This window comes from Leptodactylus fuscus, chromosome 1 (assembly GCF_031893055.1).
Source record: "Leptodactylus fuscus isolate aLepFus1 chromosome 1, aLepFus1.hap2, whole genome shotgun sequence".
Lineage (NCBI taxonomy): Eukaryota > Metazoa > Chordata > Amphibia > Anura > Leptodactylidae > Leptodactylus > Leptodactylus fuscus.
The window spans coordinates 218,407,970-218,428,403 of NC_134265.1; the positions used below are offsets into that span (position 1 = coordinate 218,407,970).

Below are 20,434 nucleotides of genomic sequence, written 5' to 3' on the forward strand. Positions count from 1 at the left end.
AAAATACCTGTGGACAGGTGCAGAAGTCTCATTGATAGTTACAGGAATCGATTACAGTGATTGCCTCAAAAGGTTGTGCAACAAAATATTACGTTAATGGAACCATCATTTCTGTCCAGGCCGGAGTACTATTTTTAAAAAATTCTGCTGAAGCAATGTCTGACTTTCATTTGTTCATTTTCATAGGATTTTTATGTGTTGTTTCTTCTGATTATACTACATCAGATTCAAGTTATTTCTGTGACCATTCTGGGTTTTTTATCATTAAACAAGGGGTACCAATAATTTTGTACACGTGTGTGTGTATACATATATAATATATATATGCATGCATGTGGCTGCTGGAGTAGGGAGATTTGGGTATGTCTCTACTTCATTCAGGTATATGGTATGAGTGGGGTTAATTCCTTGTGTCCTGAGGTGTGTGTATAAGAACAGATAGCACTCGTGTAGATGGTTCTATGCTCCTAGGAAAACCACTTGTGAGTAATACTGCTGTGATTTCTGTTTATGGAACTGTGCAGTAGGCAGTAGTTAGGTATCTGTGCTGTAGGTAGTGGCTGGATGGCTAGGATTTTATTTTGTATTGTTTTTGTTTGCCTAGCAGCACTAATAAGGGCCAGCTCTGTCCTGGGGAGCCCCCAGTATCCAGTGCAGGTGGTCGGTGACAGAAGGATACTGTCCATGGTAAGTTCCATGCTAGAGAATAACTCCCATCCCATGTATGAGACCGTGATAGCATTGAGCAGTATTGTCAGTGGCTGACTGCTTCACCCTAAGTGTGAGAAGGAGCGCTATCGGAAGTCTTTCCACCCCGCTGTAGTTAGGGTCCATTCACACGGAGTAACGTGCCACGTGACCTGGCACGTATACGGCGTGTGAGATTTTGAGCGTCGTAAAATCTCCCATTGATTTCAGTCCAACTACACTGGGGCCGATGTAGGGGGGGGGACGTGAAGCTGGGGAATATGGTTGGATCCCTGGGGACAACCTAGGGACACCCCCCTTCCCCCGGGACACCCCCTCCCCAACCCCCTTTACCCGCTGCACTGACCTGTGCTGTGTCGGGTGCAGCAGCCTCCTCCTCAGCTGTCCGTGAGCTGTGTAGGCGGCCTGGGATAGCTGCAGCACCGGGACCATGTGGGCTGCCGCCATCTTCCTCACTGTTTCCCCGCTGAATTGGCACACCCACCTTCAGCCCCCATCCTATGGTGCCGCAGCCCTGGCTCTAGAGCCTGCCCACAGCCTGCCATGCACCAATAGGAGGTGCATGCACAGACCAGCGCTGACGGAATGACAACTGCTACAGCCGTGCCGGAGGATTCTTTGGAAGGTAACGGTGGCCTATTACCTTTTCTTCGGCAATGTGTGCGTGTGTGTGAAATTTCCCCAAAATCCATTCAGCCGTTTGGCTGTGATTGAGGAACAAACATCCAAACACACAAACCCACAAACATCCAAACTCACAAACTTTGAGTACTATTCGAAATGGTAGTTTCGAATAGCACGCTCCCATAGGAAAGGATGGGAGCGGCTGGCACGTAGGGGGGTTAAACGGCAGGACGCCGGTTCCGGCTGCGTCCATTCATTTCTATGGGAGCCTGCTATTCGAAACTACTGTTTCGAATATTACTCGCTCATTTCTAATTACTATATAATCTATGCTGCTATAACACACTGAATTTCCCCATGGTGGGACTATTAAAGAGACTATCTATCTATATAATACCCTGTTCATATCTGCTTTTGTATTCCATCCGGAGAGAATCCGCATGGAGACACCCCACCCCCGAACGGAACACAAACGCAATTGCAGGCGCTGTGCTGTAAAAACACACTGACCCCATAGACTATAATGGGATCCGTGTGCTTGCCGTGCACTGCCTGCACGAATGATGACCTATGGGGGTCCGTATGCAATTGCGTTTGTATTCCGTATTCCAGTTGCACCATCTTTGGCTGGACTGGACTCTTATTGTTTTTTTTTTTTTGTTTTTTTTTATAAATTCTTTATTTATAAACATTTTACAAAAAAAGCAAAACACAGGGCAAAGCAATAACAAAGTAGGCCCAGAAATAACGGACCCACAAACTAAACCACACACAAGGACACGACCAAACAGGAGAAAGGGAGAAAGGAGTCGGAAGGGTGGAAAGGGAGAGAGAGGAAGAGGAGGAGGGACAAAGAGGCGACCCCGAACTCTGAAAGACAGGAAGGAGGGACGACCAGCTGCGAGCCAAGAGGCTAATAACAAGTAGAGATCCAAGTGAGTACATCCGATGGCATCAAGACCGGAGTGAACTCCAGTAACATGGGAGAACAATCAAACCCGGGGAATCAGGCAGAGAAAAAAGGATGTGAAAATGAGAGTCAGAATCTCCCCGGGATTGAGCTCCAAATTGTAACTATTCCTCACACCAGGATGTCTGAGAGGGCCAGAGGTCGGGACTCCATAGGAAGAAACAGAAGGGGATGAGGGAGAAAAAACAAAAGACAAAGTACAAAAGCAGGGAGACGGGAAGGACAAACAAGCGAGACTGCTCCAGGCTAGTCCGGAGCGGACAACGAAAAGAACTGTGGGGAAAAACCCACTAATGCAGGTCTCGAGGACGCGCCGCAGAATGCCCTCAGAGAGCCGCCAATCTTAACTAAGTGGGGGAGAGGCCATAAACCATGGCACACAACCCGCACCCCAAGCAGCAATATGAGACAGCAATGAAGGACCGGGCAAGAAGACAGGAGAGGAGGCGGAAAACACCACTGGAAGCCACAACTGGTAGGAACCAGCCACAGCCTTCAGCAGGGCAGAAAACGTAAGGCAACAGTCAAAGGCACAAACTGTAAGCACAGCAGGAGGACAGGCACCAACAGAGTATACAAAGTTCACACAGGAAGGCTGACACCAGAGGGATCTGAGGCAGCCACCGCGGGGAATCAGCAGGCCGGGCCAACCGAAGACATGGAAGAGAAGGAAGAGCAATCTGCAACAGTAAAGCACAACATGGCCCAACGACATGGCAAACAGGTAACAGAGAGAGTGCAAATATGGAAGAAACAGAGAGAATAGGCACAATATGATTCAACTCAGGCCTAAGGACTCAGGCAGGAGACCACAAAGGAAAAGGACATCTCCTATACAGGACCTCCAGAGGAAAGCAAGGCAGGGTCTATCAGTCTGCGCCCCTGGCGCGGCAGAGGGGGGGAGGAGGGCTGATCCGCCTGAGAGGTATCAGGGAGCGCATACGCCAGCCAGTCCGGCAACAAAAGGTCAGGGGCATCCAGAAACTGAGCCAAAGCGGTCGCCTGATCTGGGGAATGTAAAGTAAAAACCGCGCCGTTTCTTCGTATTCGAAGGTGGAAGGGGTGTCCCCATCTGTACGTGGCCCCAGAGTCCAGGATCAACCGGAGAGTAGGCTTCAGGAGACGTCGCATCGCCAGCGTGCGGCGGGAGACATCAGGAAGAAGGGAGATCGTGCCATCCATGAAGGGAACTGGACCGTGGCGCCAGGCAGCCTGAAGAATATCCTCCTTCTCTCTGTAGAAGTGTACCCGGCATAGGACATCCTGCGGATCAGCAGAAGAGGCCCTCCTGGGCCCCAGAACACGGTGAATTCTGTCAATATGTACCTCAGTGTCTATTGGGCGAGAGAAGACGGTGTTGAAAACAGACAAGGCTACAGAGCGAAGCTCCCCAGGCGGAACGACATCTGGAATCCCACGCAGCGCCGCACCTCCCATGATGCGACCTGAAGCGAGCGCTTCAGGCGGCGCTATGCCAGGGCCTCAGGGTGGGCGGCATTTTTGGTTACCTAAGCCAGTCCAGGACAAGCTGTGCACTGAGCGGTGATTTGGGGAGGCCACTGGAGCAGCGCTGCTCCAGCAACCTCCTCTCATGCTCAGGCAGAGAGCAGGTAGTCTCTGTGCCTGCTCTCTGCCGGTGAACTGCGCTAAGCCCCGCCCTCTGTACTTCGCCACACCCCCTCCGCTCCGCCCCCTCCTCCCAGCGGTGGGGGCGGCTTTCTGTAGTTCACCCCTGATCCCACGCAGTTTAATATTGTTACGGCGGCCTCTATTTTCCTGGTAGTCTACCTGCAACAGCAGATGGTGGTTGAATGTGCGTTTGAGTGGAGAGAGAGTTTGTTCCAGTGACAGGAGACGCTGGTCAATAGAATCCGTACGCTGCTGCTGGACGGAGACCTGGGCCTCCAGTGTTTGAAGATCAGACTTGAGGCCAGAGAAAATTTTGTCCTGCCTCTCCTCCACTCGGCGGACCATGGCCTCCTGGTCAGATTTAGTAGGCATGGACTGGAGCAACTCCCAGATATCAGAGAGCTTAGGGCGTTTAGGCCTACGAGAGGAGTGAGAGGCCTGAGAAGAATCGGAGGAATCAGAGGCCGGGGGGGCATGCTGAATCGCGGGCGTATCAGAGAAATCCAGATTCATGTCCAGATGGTGGGAGGCAGGGGGAGGGCCACCATTTTGAGAAACGGGAGCAGCAGGGGCAAGCGCAGAGTCCCGGGCCATAGGAGGGGGAAGCAGAGACCCTCCAGGGGGACAGACAGCGTCCATGGGGAGGACAGTTCCAGCAAGCTGAGGGGGGACAGTGCTTGGCCTGGGGCCCTGGGCCTGCTGCGAGGGAGCCTGAGAGGCCACAGGGGGAGCGGATGAGGCAGGTTCCAGATTCCGTCACATCACGGGTCAGAGCACCCTGCCAGGATGCCACAGGGGTGGAAGACAGCAAAGGAGGTCCTGGAGCCGCAACCACAGCAGAGGAAGGGGGGAGGGGAGCCGCCATGAGGCCGGAGCTGCTACCAACTTGGGGTGTGGGAGAGAGCCGTACCTCGCCAGGAGCACATCCAGGAGTCCCCACGCCGGAGGAGAGGAAGACCGGAGGACCAGCTGGGGCCACAGGAGAGAGGACCGGCTGCTGCGGGGGAGGAACCTCCGAGGTGTCGGCAGGAGCGCGCGCCGGCGCCATCTTGGAGCCGGCATGCTGCGGGGCAGAGGAGGCCGTGGAGAACAAAAAACACGCCATTTGCGGGTCAGCCCTGGCCGAGGAGGAAGACTTGCGTCCCAGTCATCGCACCATTCCGGAGCCTGGAGAAGGTAAGGCTGGACTCTTATTGTTGTGCTAAAAGTGATATGCGGACTTGCTTCCTTTCTGTGATGGCCTGGACATTCCGCCACCTGAGATGTCTGATTGGGAATTGACTCCCCCACCTCTCCCCCAAGACTGGAGTTCTCCTACTCTTAGAAGACAGTGACAGTGATTACAAAGTGTAAATTTGACCTCCATTTTGTTTTAATTGCCGTGAAATGCTGAAGGGGTTAAGAAACTTTCTAAGGCCGGGGCCCCACGGACTGGAAACGCAGTGATTTGCCCGCAGCGGAGACGCTACGGGAAAAATCGCGGCGTTGTACAGTGCAGGCAAAGTGGATGGGATTAATGCGAATCCCATCCCCACTTTACAGAAAAGATCGCAGTGGCTTTGCAAATCGCAGCATGTCAATTATATCTTCGGAAACGCCGGCGGCTTTCCCGTAGATATAATGTTAAGAGGAGGTCCTCAGAGGAAAACTCTGAACTTTCTCTTAAAAGTGCTGCGGTAAGAACCGCAATGCGTTCACGCAGCAGTTCTTCCCGCAGCACTATAGTGCTGCGGATATGGCCCGTGGGGCCTTAGCCTAAATGCTGTTTTGAATTTTTCCAGGAGTGCAGTTTTGAGAATGGGGCAATTTATGGGGGTTTCTATTAGAGAGACCTTTCAAGGCCCCTTTGGAATTGAATTGGTGTCAGAATCTGTGTGTTAGAACCTCTGTTTCATCATGTGAAGATACTGTTCCAAGGATCTCCACTAGTGGCCGCTATTCAAGTGTCATTATTACTCCTACCACCTACTCCCTGACTCTTGCCCACAGTTAATGTGGTGAGTATTGCTTCATGACCCTGGCCATCTTGTTTCCTGTTTGCGGCCATCTTGTTTCCTGTCTAGCCCTATATATACCCAGAGCATATTATAACCAATGCTTGAGTATTGTGTTTGTTCCCAGTCCTCTAGCTCTGAGGTATTCTTGCTCAGTATACCTTGGCTTCTCCTGCTTACCCGCTCCGTGTACCGACTCCTGGCTTCTCCTGCTTACCCGCTCCGTGTACCGACTCCTGGCTTCATCTGACTACCCGCTCTGTGTACCGACTCCTGGCTTCACCCGACTACCCGCTCTGTGTACCGACTCCTGGCTTCATCCGACTACCCGCTCTGTGTACCGACTCCTGGCTTCACCCGACTACACGCTCTGTGCACCGACCTCTGGCTATCCATCGACCAAGTCTCCTACTCTGCTGTGTCTGCCCTCCTTCCTGGCTATCGGATTCCAGCTGTATCACCAGTATCGTAACAATTGGTACCTTGAAAAATGTGTTTTGGAAATATTCTTGAAAATTCGTGCCTGGCGTGTAAGATTTATAATATCTGAAAAAAATTAAAGGTCGATTAAAGTTTGATTGTAACATCAAGCAGACATACGGTAAAATATGTTTATGAACTAATTATGGTAGTATGAAAGGCATGCAATTTTAAAGTTTGAAAACTGCATTTTTTCCAAACTTTAATCAAATTACCTGTTTATTCATAATCAAAAACAAACATACTTACCAAAATTTACCGCTGACATGAAGTACTATGTGTCACGAAAAAAACATTCTCTGAATCACTTTGATATCTTGTCTCAGTGTTATTACCACATAAAGTGACACGTTCGATTTGAAAAATGAGGCTGGACCTTAAAGGGGTTTTCCCAACTCGCCTGCTCACCAACTTGCAGGCTGTTTGCTCTGTTCACTTCCTGGTTTTCTCAGTAAATTGGTGGGCGGGCAGTGGGTTTCACTTGCTCTGCTTAGCTCTCTTCATAGCAGTACATGTTTGAAGTCAGTAATAAAGGATGGTTGTAAATACGTTAGCACAGTATCACTGGAAGTGCACAATATGAAGCAGATGTGGCAGAGCTGGATTTGATAGCTGATGAGGATCCCAAATTTACATGCTACAGGACCAAGAGTCAGCTTGCAATAAACTCTGTTTTAGGTCTGTGTTTACATACAGAGGTAACAGACTCCCTGTCTCAGCCCTTATCAGCAAAATTCAATTAGCCGAACTGATAGCTGGAAGAGGGAGATAAGCGGCTCAGAAATACAAGCTGGCCCCGAGCACTCAGCTCCCCCTCCCTCCCTCCTGAGATTAGTGAGCTACCTCACTTGTCCTGGACGGAGAGATAAGATCATCCCATCGTCATGGAAACAAGATGTAAACAATGAAGTGAATAATCTGATAGGAGCCAAACAAAGCAGTTTTTCTGAAGCAATGTGTTTAGGAAAAGTCTTATATCCACATAAACTAGCAGTATAGATAGGATCCTTGAGATGGGACAACCCCTTTAAGGCTAAGGCCCCACGTTGCAGAAACGCAGCTTTCTTTGTTGCAGATTTTGTTGCGTTTATTTGAGCCAAAACAAAGAATGACCACAAAAAGAATGGGAACTATATAGGAAACTCTTATACTTTTACCTTTTGCTCAATCCTCCTCTGGCATCCTCTGTGTTTGTTTACATGGTGTTACCTACCTGCTGTGCAGCTTCCTGTGTCATTGCTACACTAACTCCCTCTCACTCAGCCCCCCCCTCCTCTCTCACTCCATTACAAAACCCTCTGTCTCACTAAGCCTAGTCCCTCCCACTCTCACTGACTAGCGATACCGCCCATTACTAGCTCCTCCCATCCCCACTGTCCCACTAAGCTTAGCCCCTACCACTCTCACTGACTAGCGATCCCTTCCCAGTCTCCTTGACTAACCTATTCCGCCATCCTGACTAAAGCTAGTCATCTTAAGGACTTTGACTTCGCTGGGGCGAAGATTCAACTATACCAGGATCTCTCCTGGATCACCCTGCAGAACAGGCACCATCTTTGTCCTTTACTCCAATTGTTGCGTGAGCACCAAATCTCTCACCGCTGGTGTTTTCCATTTTCTTTGACTGCAAGATCAAATAGACGTTTAGCTACCTTGTGCACATATGCGGACTTGCTTCCTTTCTGTGATGGCGTGGACATTCCGCCACCTGAGATGTCTGATTGGGAATTGACTCCCCCACCTCTCCCCCAAGACTGGAGTTCTCCTACTCTTAGAAGACGTCATCTGCCTTTGCCAAGTTCCTCAGCCCGGAGGCCGAGGGTGGATCCTGCACTCCATGACTCTTATCTCATGTGTTGTCTCTTTTTTTCCTTCCTGCGGGTTTGCATTGTTCTTAAGTGATTGATGCTTAATGTTCTTGTCTTACTGTTATTTTTTTGAGGTATTTAAATTTTATCGGTCCTATTGAGCTCTGGCAGGGTAGGGTACCTTGCCCACCCATTTATTTTCCATTTGACATGTTTGTTTTGTGTTGGCTATTGCCTCCACTGATTTTGGCCTATTATTACTGTTGGTCACCCACCCCACCTATATCTCAGGGGTGCCCTCCAGCTGTGGGCCCCTTTTTGGGACCCAATTGGTTTTTCGGCCCATCCTTACTAGGATGTGTGCTCTCTCCCCCCAGCTGGGAGATTTAGTCATGGCCTTTCACCAATTTTGCTTTATTTTTATTATGTATGGTTGTCCCCCCGGTTGTTTCCCCCCCTCCCTCCTTCCCTCTTGATTCCTCCTTTTTCTCTCTTCCCTTTAGACTGTGACTCTCACAGGAGTGAGAGGTACAGGAGTGTGCAAGTTCCTGTACCTCTCACGTCTTTCGGTGACACTGCTGTTTTTATCCTCTGGGTGAGTTTTGCCTTCTCATTTGCTGATTTGATCATTCCATTTTCTTATAGCTAATTGTGTTTCATTGAATGTCAAGGGTCTGGGTTCAAATGTTAAGCGTTGTATGGTGCTCCGAGAACTTAGGTTTCTCCAGGCAGATGTGGCGTTTCTGCAGGAGACGCATTATGACCATACAGGCTCATTTAACTTTCATAACTGCTGTAAGGCTGGTGTGGCTATTCTGCTTTTTTGCACCTGCCCTATCTCAGTATCTGCATCTCACCTCAATTCTCAGGGACGTTATATCATATTAGAGGGTCTTCTTGGGGTCTTGGCTCGCTAGCGGGGGTTTGCTGGCACGGCCTTGTTGTTTGGTGGGGATTTTAACCTATTCTTTTCTGAGCGTGTGGATCGTTTTTCCTTCCACACTGACCACTTGCCTGCCTCGCTTCTTCGCCTATGGAGATCAGGAGCGTACTGCGCATGCACGCCTAAGCGGGCTTCAAAAAATGGCCACCGGCCGGCCTGTGCACTCGGCTCTTGCCTGTATCTCAATGGCAGAGCCGACTGCGCTGGTGCTGGAGTGTGACCCCAGCCGGAAGAAGATGGCAGAAGAGGCGGTTGCTGAAGAAGATGGAGGCGTCGCTGGAAAGAGTTCTCTGGCAGCATTGGGGACGCCCCCAGTGCTGCAAGAGAGCTCATTTGCATACCAGTAAAAAAACGGTATTTCTACCGAACGGCGGGCTGTAGGCGACTGATAAAGGTAGGAGAAAAATAGCCTTTAGAGATGAGCGAGTACTATTCGAAACGGCTGTTTCGAATAGCACGCACCCATAGGAATGAATGGAAGCGGCCGGCCGCTTAACCCCCTGCGTGCCAGCTGCGTCCATTCATTCCTATGGGTGCGTGCTATTCGAAACAGGAGTTTCGAATAGTTCTTGCTCATCTCTAATAGTCTCTTAAGGCTATTCCGACCTGTTAACTAAAAAAAAAAAAAAAAGTATTTTAATGGTAGAATCCCTCAGTCTCAACGTGGAGAAGACCTTTTACCGGCTGAGTTGGCCCTTTATGTTGTCCACTCTGAAGCGATTTGGCTTCTCTGGGGCGTTTCTTACGGTGGTCTCTGTACTAAACTTGTTGCTAAGATTTGGTCTAATCATGATATCACGGGGGTTAAGGTGCGTGATCGTATCTTTAAAATTTGCCTTTTCGCATCTTGTCGGGCTATAAGATTAACCCTTCCAAGACTGAGGCCCTCCTCTTGAACATTCCTGACCCGGCTCTCTGGCTTCTATGTCAAAACTATGATTTCCAGTGGCGGGATCGCTCTCTCAAATACTTAGCATTCAGCTCTCTTCCTCCTTCTCCTCGTTTTATTTGGCTAAATTTCCACGGCTTTTTAATGAGCTGTGCTCACCTCTGGACGGAGGTGAAGTCCATGATGGATAAGATTTTCCGTCACTGTGTACCCCTGGACCCTCTGGTCTATCTTCTCCACCTCCCCTCCTTGGGTCCTGGGTCTTCTATGCTGTTTTTATATCTTTGCACTGCGACTAAGTCCCTCATTGCCCTTCGTTGGAAGAGTACCCAGCCTCCCACAGGCCCTTCCTTATTGATCTTACATTAAGGATGTTAGATGTATGTAGTATCTCATGGCTACGCTGGATACGGTGAAGAAGTTCCGATCTGTCTTGGAGCCATGGGACACATATTGTACCATCCATGGCCTCTGATTCTTTAGCATCCCCCTTTTTTTCCTTCTTGTCTTTTTTTGTCTTTAGTCTCCCCCTTTGTGTTTCTCTGTCTTTGGGACTCTCGGTTTATTGCTGCTATTGTAGTACTATTTTATTGTCTGTTTCGTTCATCTTTTACTGTTTCTGTTGTGGTTCTTTTGTACAATGTTTTACTTTTTCTCCATTGAAAACTTAATAAAAACTACAGTTTAGAAAAAAAAAAGAAAGAGGGAGGAGTCGTTCCTTCTCCGGACTCAAGAAGGCTTCATAAGTATTGAGGGGGAGGGGGAAGAGTGGAAAGAGTGGAAATGGAATGTCACCGGATTCAGAAGGTGTCTCTGGTGGTCACATGATATGGGTAATTATAGATTTTTTTTTAAATTGATATAAATTGGAAGTTAGGTGGGGGGAGGGAGTTTAGTTTAGGGGTTAAAGAGGACCTTTCATGCCGACAGTGCGCTGAATTCAGTGCACTATTGGCTTTCCCGTTATGTGCCCCTGCTGAAGAGCTATAGGTGCCATTACTGTAGCTCTTCATTGTCAGAAGGGTGTTTCTGACAGTCTGTGAGGAATGCCCCTCCTGACAGTAGAGTCCATAGTGCATATGTCCGAGGACGTGAAAGATATATTTTTGAGCTACATCCTTCACGGGTTAAGATAGGTCATCAATTTTATATCAGCAGGGGTCCGACTGTTGGGACTTCCACAGATTAGCTGATCAGTTTCCCATAGTGTGTTCTTTTTTTTTATCAAGTTGTTGCTTGTAGCTAGCCATGATAGTGTAGCATGCTGCCGGACCCAAATCAATATAAGCCATAGGTGTAATTGTAAGTATGGATTTGTAAATCTCTCTCCCTTATCCCATTTGTGTCTTTTTGGAGTAATTGATGAACCAGAGATAGGGTTGTTAACAAAAATCTTTTATTAGCCCTACTCTCTGACTCAAGATTGCTATAACACACACACACACACACATATATACTGTGTGGTTTTTTTTTTTATAACTTCAGATTTTAGAACAAGTACATATGATGAACGAGAACATAAAGACAATGAATGTGGAGTACATAAGAAACAACATAAAAGGGAGAGGGAAGAAAGAGAAAAAAATCTTTTTTTTTTTTTTTTTTTTTTTTTGTGGAGGGGGGACTGGGTGGCAGAGACAGCTCCAAGAAAGCTCCTTTGTACAATTCAAGTGGTAAGTATTGGGGATATAAGAGAAATTAAGCTTAACTAAACTTTCAGATAACTTTTGATTTTCTGGCAGTATTTGGGTTAATACATTTTGTCATATACTTTATTAACAAATTTTGGATCCTTTTTGTGACATCCTGCATTTTTTCACTCTTTTCCTTGCATCTGTATTGAGTGGTTTCTGCCTCTCATTGAATGTAAAGTTGTTGTGCCATGAAAATTTTCTTTAATCTTACCCAGCTACTGCATATGACTATTTTTGCAAATGGAACTCATTACAAATTCTGTAACATTCCCAGGGTACAGTAATATCCCTCTGTATAGCACCATTTGCAGTCTGTTCACTTCATCTCCGCCAATAATCTTCTTGCCAGGACGTACATATGTGTATTGTAGAGTCTTGATGCACATCATAGGTGGAGGGTTCTCTTAGGTTAGGAGGATTCAGTGTCTCTCTGCTTTGCAGTACAATGCTGCAGCCTGCGTGTGCTCTGTGTGTCATGGGAGCTTGCAAGCAGGTTCCACATCAGTTTCCCTAACAGGCAGAATATATATCTACATACAGACGGACAACTTTACAACAGCGAATGCACATCCATGCAGGTGAATGCACTGAAGAGATTATGTTGTCCCAGACTTGATTTACAGCAGAGTGGGTGGCAGTATCATTGCCTAGGCAGTAGCCAGGTTATCTGTCAGAGGGTAAGGTAGGGATAATAACAAAGGTCCTCAGTTTTATAGCCTTCTGAGAACTTAAAATGTACATTTTGGTACTTAGTTTGTATCTTAACATACTTCATGGCACAACCCTTTAATAATTTAGTTTAAGCTAAACACACATTATTCCTCTTTAATGGAGTTACTTCTTTTTCCGAACAAGCCTCTGGTTTCGGCCCCTGGTTTCCAAAAAGAAACAAACATAATAAATTGGAAGGGAGTTAAAAAGAAGTGGATATTAAGATGTTACAAATGATGATATGTGTGCAGTGGGACAGATTTACTATTGTGGTTACAACTAGGCTCTGGTATAAATCCCAAGGGCATCTAATGATACGTGGGAGTTTACTAGAGTATATTTTCCATATGTTGTTTTTCTTTCATATATGTATATTCAGTGTATGCTGTCAAAAAAAACCTGACATACTCTTGTCTGTTTTGATGGCCAAACGGACCCAATAGAAATCAATGATTCTGTTTTTAATGGCTGTAAAATGGACTCCTGTTTTATGTCCATTAAAAACGGACCAGACCAAAGAAATTCATTCTTTTTTGTTAATGGACAATTATAAATGGATGCCAAACGGCAGTAAAGTGGATGCAAAACAGCGGTCAAAACGGACATGTACATGTACATCTACAGATTTAGCCATCTTTATCTTGAATCTGATAACTTGCTGCACGGTGACTTTTTTTTGCATTGCAGAAGAGGGATGCAAAGATGGAGATGACAAATAGTTGTGAGCGTAGGGTCCCAACCCAAAATTGCAGCAAAGATGGAACGTCACATGTCAGATGTGCAAAGTGTAGATTTTTATTGCGTAGAGCTCTACGCAATAAAAATCTACACTTTGCACATCTGACGTGTGACGTTCCATCTTTGCTGATTTTTTTTCCATCGGTTTCAATCGCTTTTATTGCAAGTTGAAGGGATTAGCAACCGTTTACTTAACATCTTAAGGTGAGGGCTACACTGTGATTTTAACCAAAACTCTCATCTAGTGACTAAAGTTCGCTGTGTTGTTGTGCAACTCCTCCACTAATGTAAGTGAATATAGTGGAATTGTAACTTAGTGGAGGCTGCAAATGCAACTTTTAGTTGCAAAATAAAAAAGAACACTGCTTGATTAGTGATGGGGCAGCAGGGCGACACAGTGACCTTCAGTCACGGTCAAGGTTGCTACATTAGCTACATCTACATGCTAACATTTCCAGTTTCCTCATTGGCAGCATATTATCTGAATCTACTGTCATTTGTGCTCATTTAGATGTTTGCATGCAGTGATCACTACATTATATATACTTGGCGTAAAAAGTTTGCTTTTTTTGTACATTAAGTTAAACAAAATTTTTCAGAAACACCATTTCATATTCATATCAAGTGCAAAACCGTGCATGACATGGATATAGTTTTTCTATTAGCTTTGTGAATTGTTAATGTGCCGTATATAATACTTACACTGTGACAAAGCATTCAAGTAATACAGTATAAATAGAATACGTTTATCTAGTTTTTGATTTTCGTAGTGAAATGTGTTTTCATCAATGCAACTGCCAAAAAAATGTCCTTTTTTCATCTAATGTGGCTTAAAGGGGCTGTATCAGCAAAAATGATGCTGTATGAGCCCCACATATGCGTGAAAAAGGCTATTCAGGCACTGCTAATGTTATTTAACCCCCCCCCATTTTAAAATAAAAATATAAAAAAATATATATTAAACATACCTATCGTGCACGCTGGGTGGTCCTGCACGGTCCAACATCATCTTCTGGCACGCCTTCCTCTTCTTTCGGCAACGCCCTCCTGGCTCTTCCCCGGCTTCATCGTCCTCTTCTTCCGGTGGGATTAGTTCAAATCCGGCACGTGCGCTCCCTCCGGAGTGCTACTGCGCAGGCTCCAATGCCATTTTTCTCAATGGCAGTTCTCAATGGGATACTGAGCATGCTCAGTTCCCCTTAGAATGACGCGAGCGTACTGTGCATGCGCAGTACGCTCACGAACTGCCATTGAGAAAAATGGCGCCGGAGCCTGCACAGTGCTACTGCGCACTCGCCAGATTTAAACCAATTCTGCCGGAAGAAGAGGACAATAAAGCCAGGGAAGAGCCAGGACCGGAGGGCATCGCCGAAAGAAGAGGAAGGTGTGCCAGAAGATGACGTCGGACCATGCAGGACCACCCAGCGTACACGATAGGTATAATTATAATTTACGTATATGTTTTTATAGTTTTGTTTTAAAACAGGGGGGGGTGTTAAAATAAGATTAGTGCTGCCTGAATAGCCTTTTTAAAATCTATTCAAGCATATGTGGGGCTCATACAGCATAATTTTACTGATAGAGCCCCTTTAAACTGCACAGTCTGAACGCACCCTTATAGAATGAATCTTGTCAGTTGTGTAGTACTTACAGAATAATATTCACAGATAAGGTTGAACAGTGCACTTGTTGCTCTTTCTTGAAGAGAATCGGTGTGTTTCTAAAATTAATAAGATGAAATATTCAGTTAAAATGATGCAAAGCTCTTAAAGAGGACCTTTCACCACTTTGCAACCTATGCAGCTTTCTGCCCCATGTTATAGATGCAGCTGCATAGACTGTAGTGCACTTTGAATTACCTCCCTAGCCCCCCTCGTTTTGGAGCTGTGAGCCCCGTAAATTTTGGCGCCCTGTATGGTAATTAAGGCTTTAGTGTCAGAAGGGCGTTTCTGACGATAAAAAGAAAAGCTACGTCAGTCTGACACTGTCCAATTAGCAGTGGACAGTGTCGGAGCTGCTTCTCCTGCCTAATCTCGTGAGTTCTCGTGAGATCAGGCAAACGTCTCTTCACAGGGCTGCACAGAAGACCCAGAGAAGCGATCCAGGCTGAGCACTGAAGTGGATGAAGGAGAACTTCAGTGACATCTTCACAGGTAAGTGAAGAAACCCCTAAGCAATGAGCATAACTGCCCTGTACACCCTGTGGTCCTAGGTCTAGCCCCTATACAACGAGCATTAACCCCTATAGCCCCTAGGCAATGAGCATTAACCCCTAGGGGGCTATAGGGGTTAATGCTCATTGCCTAGGGGACTATAGGGGTTAATGCTCATTGCTAGGGGGCTATAGGGGTTAATGCTCATTGCCTAGGGGACTATAGGGGTTAATGCTCATTGCCTAGGGGACTATAGGGGTTAATGCTCATTGCTAGGGGGCTATAGGGGTTAATGCTCATTGCTAGGGGGCTATAGGGGTTAATGCTCATTGCCTAGGGGGCTATAGGCGTTAATGCTCGTTGTATAGGGGCTAGACCACTCAGATTCCACTCAGTATCAGCAGATTCTTGAGAATAATGTTCAAGAATCAGTGACGAAGTTGAAGTTACGCCGGGGATGGATATTTCAGCAAGACAATGATCCAAAACACTGCTCCAAATCCTCAGGCATTCATGCAGAGGAACAATTACAATGTTCTGGAATGGCCATCCCAGTCCCCAGACCTGAATATCATTGAACATCTGTGGGATGATTTGAAGCGGGCTGTCCATGCTCGGCGACCATCTAACTTAACTGAACTTGAATTGTTTGTCCAAAATACCTTTATCCAGGATCCAGGAACTGATTAAAAGCTACAGGAAGCGACTAGAGGCTGTTATCTTTGCAAAAGGAGGATCTACTAAATATTAATGTCACTTTTCTGTTGAGGTGCCCATACTTTTGCACCGGTCAAATTTTGGTTTAATGCATATTGCACATTTTCTGTTAGTACAATAAACCTCATTTCAATCCTGAAATATTACTGTGTCCATCAGTTATTAGATATATCAAACTGAAATGGCTGCTGCAAACACCAAAATATTTAGAACTAAAAATGATTAAGATTAATAGGGGTGCCCAAACTTTTTGATAGGACTGTAGTCCCAGGCAGTTTTTCTTTTCTGTTCTTTTTTGATTGTGCTTGAGCGAAGGTACTCTGGTAACGACTGAAGGTGGTTCTAGGAGGGATCTATTTAAATGGTGTAATTGTGTTACTGGTAAGTGTAATTGTCTTTATTTCCGCCCACTGAGACTCAACGCCAACAACTACCTGGCATTTCTGCAGGATGATTTGCCGGTGTTGCTTGAAGATGTGCCTTTGAACATCAGGGCAAGGATGTGGCTCCAGCAGGATGGAGCACCTCTCCATCCATGAACACCTCAACAACCGATGGCCAAATCGGTGGATTGGATGCGGCGGACCTGTGCTGTGGCCCCCTCTCTCCCTCACTCGATTTTTTTTCTTGTGGGGACATATCAAGTCCGTTATGTACACAACGCCTGTGCCAACTTGCGAAGAGCTCTTGAACTGCATCCAGGCTACGTTCGTTGCAGTGAGGGCCATTCCAGGAGTCTGTGAACGGGTTCGTCAGTCCATCTCCCGGCATAGCACTGCTTGCATTGAGGTAAGTGGCCAACACTTCGAGCAACTCTTGTAAATAAGTAACCGTGATTAAACTGTTTTCCCATTAAAGCGCTTTCTCTTCTTCATTTCAACTCGGTCTGCCTGCAGCACCACAACGGTACATTTCCGATCACATGTTCATTAATTTAAAAAAACGCTTCATATACTGGCTAAAGTCCACCCTTTCATTTTGTGTGCTTACTTTCCGGACACCCTGTATATCGCTTATCTGTTTGTAGCATTTCAGGTGTACAAAATGTATAGGTCTGTGCATATTATACTAGTGATGCATGCTCGGTAGAATACAGAAAAGCTTCTTCTGTAACCTCAATTAAACAAGCAGAAATATCTTTTAGGCCATATGTGCTTTCTTTCTGTTTCTCAAAAGAAAGCCAAGCATGGGCAGCATCATCTGTGCATAACTAACAGAGCCTCAGTAGAATGATATGTACAGACCATGGGGTGCTACCGTGTTTCCCCGAAAATAAGACCGTGTGTTATATTAAATTGCCGTCCTAAATATAGGACCTGTCTTATTTTCCGGGGACGTCTTATGACAACCGACAGTCATGCCAGCACTTCCTTAGCGGAGCGCCGGCATGACTGCCGGTTGTAGGGAGGGGGAGGGGAGGTATCCTACTTACCTTCCCCATCGTCATAGCAGCGCTGGTGCTGCTGTTTGTCCCGGCAGCGGAAGTGGTGGGTGGGGCTTAGCGAGGCTTCCGGCGGTTGCGACGGAGAGACTCACTTCACTGGCATTGCAGCTGGCTGGATGCTGTGCACCGGAAAGCCGGGTGCTGCCTCTGCATCTGGGATGAGCTGGGAGAGTGGACTCCCCGCAGCATATGCACAGCGGACATCTCCCAGCTCATCCTACAGCAGCAGGGACAGTGGATACAACAGCAGAGGCAGCAGCCGGCATACCTGTGCACACGGAACACAGTGTTCAGCCGGCTGCAATGATTTTTGGGCATGCCTTACTTTCGGGGGTGCCTTATATTACAAGCAGATCATTTTGATACTGTATGTCTGTGAAGAATCTTGTTTTTAATGGCAATACTTACTGTAAAATAAAATTTTATTTTACTTATTGCTTATCCTATTGTTACTTAGGTTACATATTGATGGCACAATCCTTTTAATAACAATAATGTGTGCTGAAAGCTTGTTGAGAAAACATAATGCCACAAACCCCAAAACTGTACCCCTATATACAAGAATACTGTGTGTGTAATATAAATAAATAAGCATATATTGCTCAGGTACCGGGAAGGGGAAGGGAGAAAAAAAATTCCTAATGTGTTGGAATCTGTAGAGCAGAGCCTTTTAATTGATGCAAAGAGCTGGACTTAGCAGAAGTGGTGAAATGTCCACCTTAATAAAAAATGATGTTACATTTAAGGGACATTACAATATGATCTTTTGACCACTGATATAATGATTTGGTTTACTCCGTATGCCAAAGGATTACTATGTGACAAACAATCTATTAAGCTACAGCCACATCTAGGTACATCATGACACCACTCTCACGCCCTGTTCACATCTGCATTCAATATTCTGTTTGAGAAATCCGCATGGGACCCCCAAATGGAATACTGAATGCATTGGCAGGCGGGGAGTAGTGAAAGCACACGGACCCCATAGAATATAATGGGGTCCCTTTGTTTTCCACGCAGTCTCCGCACAAGTCATGTGGAGAGGAAAGTAGTTCATAAAGTACTTTTCTCTTCGCATGTTGAGTGTGGACACCGTGTGAAAAACACAGAGACCCTATTATAATCTATGGCAGCGGTCCTCAAACTAAGGCCCGCGGGCCACATGCAGCTCGCCGGGGACATTTATCTGGCCCGCGTGCCGTTGCCTGGATCGCTCACTATCTGGGAATCCGATTCCCCGATAGTGAGCGGATCGCTGCTTTCAGTTATATGTGTAAATGCACATACAACTGGAAGCTATCAGTGTAGGCTGGGGTTGTGCGGCCTACACTGACTGCAGAGAGTGACCTCTGCCCAGACGCAGGCGCGATGACGTCATTGCACCTACAGTCTGAAGGAGGAGGTCATGCGGCAGCTCTTCATGGGTAAGTAGTGTGTGATTGTGTGTGTTGTACTGAGGAACATATAATACAGTGGGGGGGGGGCGTACTGAGGAGCAGATAATACTGTGTGGGGGAGGCGTACTGAGGGGTAGATAATACTCTTGTGTGGGGATCGTACTGTGGAGCATATTATACTGTTGGGGGCGCTACTATGGAGCATATAATCTTAATTTTTTTTTTTTTAAACTATATTTTGGCCCTTCAGTGGTTTGAGGGTACAGTGAACTGGCCCCCTGTTTGAAACGTTTGAGGACCCCTGGTCCATGGGGTCCATGTGCTTTCATTGCTCACCTGTTGTCTATGTATTCTGTATTCCGTTCTGGGGGATCCCCTGTGGACTCCCCGAACGGAATACTGAACGCAGATGTGAACCAGGCCTTAGAGAGCAAGCTTAACAAAACAGGAAGATACTAGAAGCCTAATCTAATTTAGAAGGGAAATTCCAGCTAGCTGCCGAGAAAACCTTGGGAAATTTTGGGTGCTATTAATACTCACTTATCTAGGAAAACAACAACCCGGTTTTGGCAATACAAGGCACAGTAGTATTTAAAATTGCCAATTTTACTTCATATTTAGTCTGTTATAAATAATTTAACCCCTTAAGGACATGACCAAAATTCAAAGCAAAGGGAGTCTACTACCTCCTCCAAGCATATTCAACAGTTACCACCACACTACAGAGGACATACCCTTCCAGCTCAAGTAGGATAGGTTATTTTATAGCAGTGGGAGGATAATGATGGAAATGTAAAAGGACAGTAGCAAAGTATTGTGAGATGTGAAGTTGTGCCAATAAAATGTAACCTTTAATGCATAAATAAATAAAAATTCAATTTCCAAATAGTATATGTAAAATTAAAAGGGCAGGTATGAAATATACCTGGTTGCTGTGGGAATCTGTGGTGAGATTGCCCCACTGTTTCACCAATAGGGACTGCAATTCAGTGCTAATTGTATCATAATCAGTATCTCCTCAAGGGTCATGTATAGTAAGAGGACTGAATCTATTGATAGCAAATAGTCTCCTTTGCATTCCATTCCCTATATATTTTGTTTAGTACTGCAATATAATTGGCCAATGAACTCAGAGAGGAGTCTGTTTATGTGTATAGAGCCCTGTCTTGTGCTATACAAATTGTGATGTATCAATGTACTGATTCCAGAAGGACTCAAATGATGTGTTTAGAGAAATTAATTATAATATAGTGATCTGTATCATGTAATGGTTGAACAGATAACCGAGAAAAGTTTTATACTGTCAAGAGCAGGGGTGGGCAATTAATTTTCCCATGGGGGCCACATAAGAAATTGTAACGGTTCTAGAAGGCCATGCGCGCCGTGCAAAATTTAGCTCCACCCACTTCTACGCTGACTCCGCCCATTCTTAATGATCTTTCCAAGTGCCCCCACAAAGTATAATCCTCCTAAAGTCACCCGTACATTATATGTCCCCACATTATAATGTTCCCCTCCCAATGTCCCACAGT

At 46.1% G+C, this 20,434-nt stretch overlaps 1 protein-coding gene across 1 annotated transcript in view; it reads right to left on the minus strand.

Annotated features, from left to right (window-relative positions):
• Positions 1-11,464: 11,464 nt before the first annotated feature.
• Positions 11,465-20,434, minus strand: part of IFI30 (IFI30 lysosomal thiol reductase) — a 38,752-nt gene continuing 29,782 nt past the window's right edge. The window contains exons 6-7 of the mRNA XM_075283667.1: positions 14,840-14,908; positions 11,465-12,610 (exon numbers count right to left, since the gene is read on the minus strand). Of these exons, the coding sequence (XP_075139768.1) occupies positions 12,539-12,610; positions 14,840-14,908 (141 nt within the window). The 3' untranslated portion in view covers positions 11,465-12,538. The remainder of the gene's footprint in view (positions 12,611-14,839; positions 14,909-20,434) is intronic.